The sequence below is a fragment of the Asterias amurensis genome, chromosome 15, assembly GCF_032118995.1.
Source record: "Asterias amurensis chromosome 15, ASM3211899v1".
NCBI classification, from domain to species: Eukaryota; Metazoa; Echinodermata; class Asteroidea; order Forcipulatida; family Asteriidae; genus Asterias; species Asterias amurensis.
Genome location: NC_092662.1, coordinates 15280460 through 15292981, shown reverse-complemented (window position 1 = coordinate 15292981; position 12522 = coordinate 15280460). Strand labels below are relative to the sequence as shown.

Genomic DNA, 12522 nt, shown 5'->3' with positions numbered 1-12522 from the left:
AAAGTTCAAAGTTGAGTTTGATTGACACACATGTCGTCCATATCGTGTGTGTTGAGAGTTGATTTTAATCAAAGTTGATGTGCTTTCTCTTAAGACAAACATTAGACATAACTATCGTCATAAAAAGCAACGTGAGGTGTTCATAAAGTAATGGTAAGCAGTTGTTTTGTCAGTTCTTTAACTTACTTTAAAATACATTAAATTTGTATGTGTTTAAAATTAAATAATAAATTAAGAAGTTTCTTTATCTAAAAAATTGTATTTAAAAAATAAATGATTTTATTTTTAATAAAAAAAATAACTGAAAAAGAAATTTCTATTTTTTATAGAAGAAGTTGAGTTCTTATTATTATAATGATAACATGTAATTGTAATGGATGCGATGTGTCATGAATAATCTCAATGTCTGATTGTATTGTATTTTGTTTTTTTAAATTTTTGTACTGTCATGACTGTACACTAGTTGCGATAATCGTAACCCTCCTCCCGACGGCCGCCCAGGCCGGAGGGTTACGAGACTCGTTCGAGCGTAAACGGTTGATCTGGTCCAACACGAACAATTTGGACAGCTAGTCACCAGATTTGCCCCATTTTTACCACTTTTAAAAATCATGACACAAATTCTGAGGGTACTACCTTAATCCGCAATGTCTAATGCAGCCTGCCATAATACTCAAAACACCATTGAGGAAATATTTCGAAGAAAAATGGACAAAAACTTACCAGAATCGGAGCGAATTCACAGGTTCAAATGTCGAACCTGCGTGGGGCGGAGCTTCGGCTGTATGTGTGGGATGTGTGGTTCAAAAGGTCGTGGCAGTGCGTGGGGTGCGTTGTGTAGCCCGGCAAACTGTGCACATAATGTGCGGTCCGAGGCTATTCCCGCTTGCGGACTCACATCACTACACGGGCGGACGGGATGTTATACTTATCAGCAACAACACAGTACACGTGTATGTACATATACATGGTGTACAGTACTGTGGTGCATATCATGTACATGTACAGTGCATTGTCCTATTTTATATACGGGCCCTGATGACATGTCTTTTGATTTCCTTTTTTTTTCATCTGTATTTTCATCAATTATTTATTCGTTTGTCCAGTTCCATTTGTAATCTTTTTGGATTTTATATAGTGTCTTTTTTATTTAAGAAAGTGTTGTGAATACACCATGAACAGACCGATTGCGATACCAATGTTTACGTATGATCACGTGACCTACAGTACCCAAAGAAAAGGACAGATACACAGCAAAGACACGGGAGGATGGGAAGACTCGTACCAATGGACAAGAAATCGGCCGTATATAACTTTGTCTAGCTAAAAACGAAACCCTTTTTGTAAAGTTGAATGTTGTAACATAAATTTAAATCACACTTGCTGTTCTATATTTCCAGTATTCTATTAAAAAATAGGTTTCTTTTGAGATTATAAACTACGTGAGCTACTGATGTTTGAGCAAGCTCACGCGCCGTAGATTTTGCGCTGTGCACGACTGAAGTCGGGCTGTGCCGTGAGCGAAGTTGTCCGACTCTAGATGAAAGCTATCCCTTCTAAAAAAAAAAAAATGAGGATTAAAATAAAGGGATTGGCAGCTTTTTCGGGAGAGGAATTTTATTGAAAGTATTGGCAGCAAATTCTTTACAATGAGGGTAACACTGGACACCGTGTGAACATTCTCGTGGAATTTCCTAGTTTGGTGGAAAAATGTGTTTACCCATCACTGTTCAGCCACCGCGGTAAGGTCGCATGTTACAAAGCCCTGAATATTCTTCAGTGATTTTAAGAAATTACACTTTCTTACAGGTCACGTGACGTTGCGCGCAATTGGTCTATATTATTGGTTCACTATTTATAATTTAGGCCTATTTTGTAAAGCGCCTTGAGCACAGGGGACTGTGCGCGAAATAAGTGTCCTACCAGTATTAATTATCTTCGTTGTACAACTAACAATAAGCGGGCGGAATTGTTTTTACACCACGGCCAGGGTTTTGGACAACATCGCGTATCCTGTTTTGCGACAAAAATACATTATCCGTAAGGCCGGTCGCACATTCCCTATTGGAAGATCATTTCAAAAACTAAGGAGGGAAGGAAAGCCAGAATTCCATATATTTATTCAACGGTGTTATGCACACATTAATATTATTTTTTTAAAGGATAGTAGGGGTCAAGGGATACTGTTTTTTTAACTTGTCATATGCCGCTTCCATTTTAATTTTCGGTAACCATGCTGCAGTGACTGGAACAATAGCTGTGATTTCGTTTTGCTACATACTTGCTTGCATATCATTGCATGTAAATTTAGTTGTTTATAGTGGCTCCAAACTGATTAAAACAACCTTAGGTTGGTAGACGTTTAACGATATTTTAAATGCCCTAAATAAACAGAGCTTCTACAACGCACTCGATCACAACCCCAATACATGTACCTGGGATGGTCAAACGAAATCACTCAAGAAAAAAATAAGCTTGTCGGAGATCAAGCACAGACTTTAAAAATGTCATAAATATACACAGATAAGTTTAAAATACAAGATTGTATAATACAATTGTTTTAGCGGGTCATTTTCATATCTATAAGACATAGAGCGAGGAAGCTTTTTTAAAAGTAAAGCGAGCACAGAAACTTAGAGGTCCTTATTTCGAAACCATGGCGTCGGCTTACGGTTCTTGCCGCAAGTTTACTATTCCTTATTTATTCTTCCGATGTACTTTTTACATTGTATTATTATTACTCACGTGCTCACGGCGCTTTACATTTACAAAAGTAGGCCTCGATTAGAAATAAACAAACAGGCAGTTCACAACACTTTCTTTAAAAAATATTATATAAAAAAGGGGCACTATATAAATTACAAAAAGAACAAATTGAACTGGACAAACGAAGCAGAAATATTAATGAAAATACAAATGGTAAAAACAATTATGAAAACGAAAGGCATGTAGGTCACGTGATCATACGTAAACATTGGTATCGCAATCGGTCTATTCATGGTGTATTCACAACACATTCTTAAATAAAAAAAGACACTATATAAAATCCAAAAAGATTAAAATGGAACTGGACAAACGAATAAATAATTGATGAAAATACAGATGAAAAAAAAAAAAGGAAATCAAAAGACATGTCATCAGGGCCCGTATATAAAATAGGACAATGCACTGTACATGTATATGATATGCACCACAGTACTGTACACCATGTAAATGTACATACACGTGTACTGTGTTGTTGCTGATAAGTATAACATCCCGTCCGCCCGTGTAGTGATGTGAGTCCGCAAGCGGGAATAGCCTCGGACCGCACATTATGTGCACAGTTTGCCGGGCTACACAACGCACCCCACGCACTGCCACGACCTTTTGAACCACACATCCCACACATACAGCCGAAGCTCCGCCCCACGCAGGTTCGACATTTGAACCTGTGAATTCGCTCCGATTCTGGTAAGTTTTTGTCCATTTTTCTTCGAAATATTTTCTCAATGGTGTTTTGAGTATTATGGCAGGCTGCATTAGACGTTGCGGATTAAGGTAGTACCCTCAGAATTTGTGTCATGATTTTTAAAAGTGGTAAAAATGGGGCAAATCTGGTGACTAGCTGTCCAAATTGTACGTGTTGGACCAGATCAACCGTTTACGCTCGAACGAGTCTCGTAACCCTCCGGCCTGGGCGGCCGTCGGGAGGAGGGTTACGATTATCGCAACTAGACTGTACACTTGACTTTCTATTTTCTTTACAAAACAAGTGAGTGTACAGACTACAGTTAGGGGCCTAATATTATAAATTGTCAGTTTCAAATTCCTGCTACCACTTACATGTAGTTAAAGTTTGATTCGTTATTTTTATGAAATGAATAATTTACAAAAATGAGATCTTTTCAGAAAAATTTGTGAAAAAGTGGTGGCAGGATAAAAAAAAATCTTTCCGATCCCATAAGTGGCAACACCTTATCAGCACCATGGTGTTTGTTGTAGATAGATGTGCAAGCAAAACAGGTAGTCTTACTCTTTGGGTCAATACTACGGTATTCTTTGCCACCACAGCTACATATATGACAAGACAGCAACAAGCAGTGCAGAGTGAAACCGTTGGGTTTTCTGACCCATCATTGGGTTGTCAGACTGTTAAGAACTTAAGTTGTCCAATGTACAATTTGTCTGAACGTGTCTAGATCGGAATTTGAATCTTTATTCATTTATAAATGTTGAATCCAATAAAATTTAGTTGAAACCAAACTCTTGATATACCTGTGTCAATCATTTTGTGTCTATCCTGTTTGGCCCAGAAATGAGCGTGAAAGCTCCACCTCTCCACATAGCCTTGCTGTCTGGATCCGTGGCTGGGATCTGCGTTGACTTGTCGCTCTACCCTCTGGACACCGTCAAGACACGCCTACAGAGCTCTGCTGGATTCCTCAAAGCGGGTGGATTTCGTGGAATCTTCTCCGGCGTCGGAGCTGCGGCACTCGGTTCAGCACCCACCGCCGGCCTTTTCTTCTGTGCGTACGAGTCAACAAAGCAATTTGGTACGTCGTTCGGATTGGTGGGAAGTTTCCGCGAGCCGGTAACGCACTTGGTGGCAGCATCGATCGGTGAGGTCACGGCATGTTTGGTACGAGTGCCCGTGGAGGTGGTGAAGCAACGTGCACAGGCTAGTCGAGGGACCAGCGCCAGCATCTTGAAGACCGTGCTACGAGATGAAGGGGCAAGAGGTCTCTACCGTGGTTACTTCAGCACCGTCGTCAGAGAGATTCCATTCTCTGCCATCCAGTTTCCACTTTGGGAGTTTCTCAAATCAAGCTGGGGTCGTCGGCAAGGATGCCCCGTGGAACCGTGGCAGTCATCCCTCTGTGGAGCCATCGCTGGGGGCGTCGCGGCTGGATTGACGACCCCGCTCGATGTCGCCAAGACGCGGATTATTCTGGCGGAGAAGGGTTCGGTCACAGCAAGAGGAAACATCCCAAGTGTCTTGAAGGATATTGCCAGGACCTCGGGGGTCAGGGGTTTATTCGCAGGACTTGTTCCTAGGACGTTGTGGGTCAGCATTGGAGGTGCTATCTTCCTTGGAATTTATGAAAAAGTCAAGATTTCAATGGTCAAGATTGAAACCAGCTTGAAATCACGAAATTTATGATGCTCCTGATTGACTGAGAGACTGCTCATTGAAATTCTTGAATAAACCTTAACGACCCCTGGAGACTGCACAAGTAAACTGATTATAACGGGATGGGGTTAACTACCACAATCAGAGTCCAACAGATAGGGTTTTGTACATGTACATTTAGTAGTACCATATGGGGGGGGGGTTTTGGGTTTTTTTTTTTTGAAAGGGTAAATTAATTCTATTGTGGTACATGTGTAGCTGTAACTGCTAATTTGGACACTCTCTCAAAAATCTGACAGAACACCACTGTTGCATTATGTACAGATTTCTTTCAGCTTTTGTTAATTTATGCAAATTTTATGGGCCTTTAAAGGCAGTGGACACTATTGGTAATTCCTCAAAATAATTATCAGCATAAAACCTTTCTTGGTAACTAGTAATGGGGAGAGGTTGGTCGTACTAAACATTGTGAGACACGGCTCCCTCTGAAGTGCCATAGTTTTCGAGAAGGAAGTAATTTTCCACGAATTTGATTTCGAGACCTCAGATTTAGAATTTGAGGTCTCAAAATCGACCATCTAAACGCACACAACTTCGAGTGACAAGGGTGTTTTTTTTCTTTCATTATTATCTCGCAAGTTCAATGACCAATTGAGCTCCAATTTTCCCAGGTTTGTTATTTTATGCATATGTTGAGATACAGCAAGTGAGAAGACTAGTCTGTGACAATTACCAATAGTGTCCAGTGTCTTTAAATGGTCGGAGGAGAAAGAAATAAATATTTACTTTTTATTCTGAGTAAAAGATAGAAATAGCTTGACGTTTACTGAACTCGTATACTGCTATGACATGTTTACATGTTAATATAAGACAGAAAAGACTCTGCTAGGGTCGATGCAGGCCACTAACTTTTTTTTGCATTTACACCATTATAGGTTCTTTTTGGTTGGTAAGCAGTTTTGCAACAGCTAATTTTATTTGTGTGTCTAATATTTAAGTATGAAAACTTTGTCTTTATAAATCGGTGTATGGGTAAAAAAAAAAAAAAAATTAATATAACTTTGTCTTTGTTTTTGGCATTTAAATTTGAAGAAGAAAAATTGCATTTCTTTGAAGGCTGTTATTTGTATTTAAATAAAAGGTCAGGAAAGTAAATGTGCCCAACAAATTACAGAATTTTGTGTGATATTTTTATTTTGTAGGCTTTCTTGTTGGTTATGTTTTAACTTTGTTTAGATTGTCTATTCATATTTATTGTTTTGTTCCATGTTGAGCAGAAAAGTATCATTAATTTGAGCAATAAATAAACAGTGTTTGGCCCTTCCATGCTCAAACATCCTAACTAAACGAAAATCATTTTGAGAAAAGCAAGTGCGAAGTTAGCTAGTTTGCGATAGAATTGGGTCAAAAGTGTAAAAGGAGGCCAAGGGGACATATTCACATCCATGATTGCATGCCTTTAAAACACACAAAAACGCCATTAATTTATTAAGAAATGGTCTTTATAATATCCAAATATGATGACAAAAAACTTTTCAAGTTGAGACATGGGCCCACTTGTGTGCTTAAAGATACTAGACACTATTGGTAATTGTCAAAGACTAGCCTTCACATTTGGTGTAGGCCTTTCTCAACAATATGCATAAAATAACTAACCTGTGAAAATTTGAGCTCAATCGGTCAGCGAAGTTGCGAGATAATAATGAAAGAAAAAACACCCTTGTCACACGAAGTTGTGTGCGTTTAGATGGTTGATTTTGAGACCTCAAGTTCTAAATCTGAGGTCTCGAAATCAAATTCGTGGAAAATTACTTCTTTTTGAAAAATTATGTTACTTTAGAGGGAGCCGTTTCTCACAATGTTTTATACTATCAACCTCTCCCCATTACTCGTTATCAAGAAAGGTTTTATGCTGATAATTATTTTGAGTATTACCAAAAGTGCCTTTAAAGGCACTGGTTGTTACATTTTGAGGGCACCAAGGCAATGACCAGGGGCATGGACGCAATCGCCTCTGTTGCCTCTTTGAAATGTCAGGTCTGGCACTGACACCTCACCATGCAATTAATGCCTCAAATCCCATACCAATGTTAGGTACTTTTTAACCTCTGACCTTTATTGTGTCTCTTGTAGGCGGTCACACTCCACACCGATGTTGGTGACCTCAAGATCGAACTGTTCTGCGAGCAAGCGCCCAAAGCAAGTGAGAACTTCCTGGCGCTCTGTGCAAGTGGTTACTATGACAACACTTTAATACACAGGTTTGTATTGTTCTCACAAATTGCAAAAGCGAAGCGTATTTCTCCGAATCCCCACAATTGGACAACAGCCCAAACAAGATTGTATGTGAATCAAGGTTTTTTTGTTTCTAGTTTGACTCAAGACTAAAAGAAATAAAAGTTGCTTGGTATGAAATTGTGCCCTTCATATCTTTTTCTCAAAAAGCGCTCAACTGTATTTCTATTAGGGCTCGTTCTTCCTTCGTGGACATTATTCACTTTGAATATTTGGCGATATCTAAAAAATGCGACCACCTTTCGAAATTAAATTTTCACCAGTTAGTTTGATTGTGTACACTGTACATCTACATTTATATAGGATTAAAACAATCCAACCGTTCCAAAAACCACGGGTATACTTTACATGATGATCCAACAAATGCAAGGGATTTTCGTTCTAATGTTTGAGATATGTTGTGTTCTTATGATAGAAACATCAAGGGTTTCATGGTGCAGATGGGGGACCCACTTGGCACAGGCAAAGGTGGGACAAGCATCTGGAACAGAAAGTTTGAAGATGAGATCGTGGATAATCTAAAGGTATGGATTTCAAGAAGAAAGGGGAGACGTTGAATATTTTCAGGAGAATTTTCCATTTGCTGTATTAAAATTATATGTAGTTGTAATACCGTTACACCAATGTGTGTGAGCACTGTATACTAACAAGCATCTTACTGGACCTTTGCAATTCTAGAGGTAAGCAGTGTCTTACCAACTAGATTTCATTTTTTTTTTTTAAGAACATAGAATTAGCTGGTGCAAACAGCTTACCAAACAAAAGGAACTTACCGAGGTTATAAACGCAAAAAATAGTTAATGGTCTGATGATCCGACCCTAGCAGAGTCTTTCTAAATTTAGCTTTCAAGAAAGACTCTGCTAGGGTCGAAATATCAGACCGTCAACTATTTTTGTTTTTAAGTAAAAAGTATAACGCAGGGTTTTGATGCATGAAGTAAGCTGATCGAATGTATTGTGATAGCCTATTATTAGTTGACGTTCTTTTTACAGCACAATATCCGTGGTGTTGTGTCAATGGCCAACAACGGTCCGAACACCAATGGTTCACAGTTCTTCATCACCTACGCTAAGCAGCCCCATCTTGACATGAAGTACACCATCATTGGCAAGTAAGTTGAATTTTTGTTTTTCCAACAAATATTCAAAAATAAGTTCTTGAATTGATCTTGCGCTGAATCCAACAAGTTCAAGAATGAGTTCTTGAATTGATTTAGTGTTTCATCGAACATAAACAAACAATTTTTTATGTCTATTAAAGGCATTGGACATCTTTGGTAATATTGTCAAAGACCAGTATTCTCACTTGGTGTATCCCAACATATGCACAAAATAACAAACCTGTAATTTTATTTTACTCAATTGGCCATCAAAGTTGCAAGAGAATGATGAAAGAAGAAACACCCTTATTGCACAAGTTTGTGTGCTTTAAGATGGATAGTATCGGAGTGAGAAATTACCTCTTTCTCAAAAAATATGTTACTTCAAAGGGAGGCGTTTCTCACAATGTTTTATACTATCAACAGCTCTCCATTTGGGCGTTACCAAGTAAGGTTGTATGCTTACAATTATTTTGAGTAATTACTAATGCCAGCGCCTTTTATGAAATAGTTCATGAAATAGAGTTATTAGATTATTACTTTGTGTGAAACTCGACATTTTGTAACTGTGGGTGTTTTGACCAAATCCTTTTCCAAAGAATTTGGGGGACTTCCAAATTTTTGTGGGAAATTCCACTGACTCCATGTATTGTGCTTCGTTTGTCCCATTTGGAGCACAAGTTGAGTGAAGTCACAATACATAGGTCATACGTGTGAGCACATCAAAAGACTTTGTACGTGTGTGTACACATAGCCTTTGTACCCGTTTATGATAATTTATGAAAAAACATTCAGCGTCATTTCGCTTTCATAATCATTCATCCATAAAGAACATACAAGAGAATTGGAAATTGAAAAACCTCGTTGCACTTTTGTGTGTATACATAGCCTTTGTACCCGTTTATCATAATTTATGAAAAAACATTCAGCGACGTCTCATTTTCATAATCATTCATCCATAAAGAACATACATGTGAATTGGAAATTGAAAAACCTCGTTGCACTTGTGTAGAGATAGAGATCGACAGAGACACGTACGTAATATTTCACGGGAGATGTATATTGTGTGTTCGCTTATGCACTATATTATACTTGCTGTCGTAACTGTTGGTCTTGCATATTTTCTATATCGGCCATCAGTGGATTCAGACAACATGGCGGGAGATGCGACATTTTCATTTGGTGAAATAATCAACAAGAGATTATTTGAGGATGATTTGGTTGAGCTTGCTGGACGACTGCGTGACAAGAACAAGAGCATCTATGACCTGGATGCAACCCGAGCAGACATGTCGCCAGAAAAGGATAAATACGTCTTCATTTGCATTTACCAAATGCATGCGTCTATTGTTGTTGTTGATCAAGAGTTATTCAATACTTTGCTGTTTGAGCCGGTTTGGGGCCAGATGATCGACGGTCCGAAACACCATTTGAGTCAGTCCAGTGATGTTTACCAAAGAATGGCTACCTCGGTGCCGCTTCAACAATATCACGTCTGCCTCGACGAGCGCAAAAATTACATCTTGGCACGGAACATGTTCTACTTTGACTGGTTTCTCAAATCGAGAAGTTTTTACGTCGGGGAGTCGGCCATTTCTTATTTGTATTTCCAGTTACTGTCCTTGTGCGTTGTTCCCCAACGATATCGCTTGATCGACAGCGATTGTTTGGAGTTCGCAAAGAGTATGGCTAAGGAGGTTGCAGTGCGTGAGAATGGCGTGAGGGTGAAGGAAGTTGAGGCTTTGTTCACTGCTCTGACTGTATCTGAGCAATATGTCAGCGCATCATTGGAGCGATCCTCGCGTAATAGTCCGGAAAGTGCTTTTTCCATGGCGGCTTCATACTTTGTAAGCTTCCAGCCGGTGAGACTTCTAATTTTTGGAGCAGTCTGTGTTCTTTTTGGCCTTGCTATACTAAGGTTTTTGCTTGGTTGGTAAGTGTTATGTAAAAAAAATTATTAAGCAGGAGTTGCAAAAGAAAGTGTCTCAATTTGCATTTTATTGAATCCATGCAAAACGCTTATGAATATTAAACGCCGATTTGTTCTGAAAGTGAAAAAAAGGAAACTAATTATTTCATGCTCCTTCGCTGTGCTCATACACATAAAAAACAGATTCACCAACAATAACAGAAGCTACCATACTATTCGTTGTTTTGTTTCATCAGGTTTATAAAAGCATTGGAAAGTGGTGGTGGTATTATGCTTGTATATGAAGCGAACACTCGGTGGTGTGTAACCAGCCGTCGATTTCACAAAGAGTTAGGACTCGTCTTATCTCGAGTTAGGACGAGTAACTCTTCCTAACTTAGGATTAATCTTAAGGTCTGCATGCTACAGTGTAGGGTTGGGACTCGTCCTAAGTCCGAAGATTAGTCTTAAGTTAGGAAGAGTTTTGTGAAATCGACGGCAGGGTTTGATAGTGGCACGCTACGATCACGTGACAAGTGCAGCGGGAGGCTGGGTGTCTTTTGTTATACGGCATTCATTTGATTAAAACCCAATATTTAAATTCTCTTTCCCCCCCCCACTCTTTTTCTCCTTTTCTATCTGTTAGAGTGATTGACGGTTTTGAAACACTGGACGACTTGGAGAAGTTAACAGTCAATGAGAAGAACTTCCGTCCATTGAGTGATACGAGACTCAGTAACATCACGATTCATGCCAATCCGGTGGCCGATGCTGCATCATAACACAGACAGGATGCAGGAACTTTTTTTACAAAGTACATTTCGAGGGAGTTGTTGTCTTTTTTGTTTATTCATCTCGGATCATACCAACAGGCCTTATGCACATGATGTCATATCAGTAGGGCGCCCTCACCTAGAGGTAAAAAAGCGGCCGTTTATTTGCCAATCCCGTGCGCCACTCGTACAAATTTGCAAGATTCCAAGATTCCTTAAGACAGGGTATACCTTTGGTTATTGTCAACGACCAGACCAGTATTCTCACATGGTGTATCCAAATGTACATGTATGCATAAAATAACGAACCTGTGAAAATTTTGGACACCAATAATTCTGGACACCTTTGGTAATTGTCAAAGACCAGTCTTCTCACTTGGTGTATCTCAACTTACGCATCACATAACAAACCTTAGAAAATTTGAACTCAATTGGTCGACAAAGGTGCTAGAGAATAATGGAAGAAGAAAAACACCCTTGTTGCAGAAGTTGTGTGCTTTCAGATGCTGAATTCGAGACCTCTCAGCTGAGATCTCGAATTCAATTCAAAGATTTTATTGAGAAATTACCTCTTTCTTAAAAACTACGTTACTTCTCATGTTCAGAGGGAGTTGTTTCTCACATTGTTCATACCATCAACAGCTCTCCATTGGTCATTGCCAAGTAAGTTTTTATGGTCATTATTTTGCGGAGTAATTACCTTAAAGCCAGTGGACACTATTGGTAAATGTCAAAGACTAGCCTTCACAGTTGGTGTATCTCAACATATGCATAAAATAACAAACCTGTGAAAATGTGAGCTCAATCGGTCGTCGAAGTTGCGAGATATTAATGAAAGAAAAAATACCCTTGTCACACGAAGTTGTGTGCTTTGTGATGCTTGATTTCGAGACCTCAAATTCTAAACTTGAGGTCCCGAAATCAAATTCGTGGAAAATTACTTCTTTCTCAAAAACTACGTCACTTCAGAGGGAGCCGTTTTCTCACATTGTTTTATACTCTCAACCTCTCTCCATTACTCATTACCAAGTGAGGTTTTATGATGATAATTTTTTTGAGTAATTACCAATAGTGTCCACTGCCTTTAAGTACACCCTGCCTTTGTAAGTTACGGACCAAATGTTAGCCTAGAAGATGGGCACTTCATGGCGGTCAGTGGTTCAAGTGTAATGACAGCCATTTTTTGTATATTATGTAAATTGCATTTTGGTCTTGGTTTTTAGTTTATGTTTCTGTAAAGATTCTTTTAGGTAGACTTTGGAGCTCTTTAAGATTTTGATATTGTAAGTACTATTATTAAATGGGTGATAATCTTCACCCGACAGTACTCCA

The 12522-nt window shown here is 38.9% G+C and overlaps 1 protein-coding gene across 4 annotated transcripts; it reads left to right on the top strand.

Annotated features, from left to right (window-relative positions):
• LOC139947868 (peptidyl-prolyl cis-trans isomerase-like 3) lies at positions 1-12522 on the top strand. Of its 4 annotated transcripts, XM_071945695.1 has the most exons (5): positions 6-153; positions 7247-7374; positions 7824-7932; positions 8402-8520; positions 11064-12522. In XM_071945695.1, the coding sequence occupies exons 1-5, from the start codon at positions 151-153 to the stop codon at positions 11197-11199; spliced, it is 495 nt and encodes a 164-aa protein (XP_071801796.1). In that variant the 5' UTR covers positions 6-150; the 3' UTR covers positions 11200-12522. The 4 variants fall into 4 exon arrangements, with proteins under 4 accessions (XP_071801794.1, XP_071801796.1, XP_071801795.1 ...); XM_071945693.1 differs by lacking the exons at positions 7247-7374; positions 7824-7932; positions 8402-8520; positions 11064-12522 and adding an exon at positions 4296-6556 and having other exon boundaries at positions 1-153; XM_071945694.1 differs by lacking the exons at positions 6-153; positions 7247-7374; positions 7824-7932; positions 8402-8520; positions 11064-12522 and adding exons at positions 3402-3453; positions 4296-6556.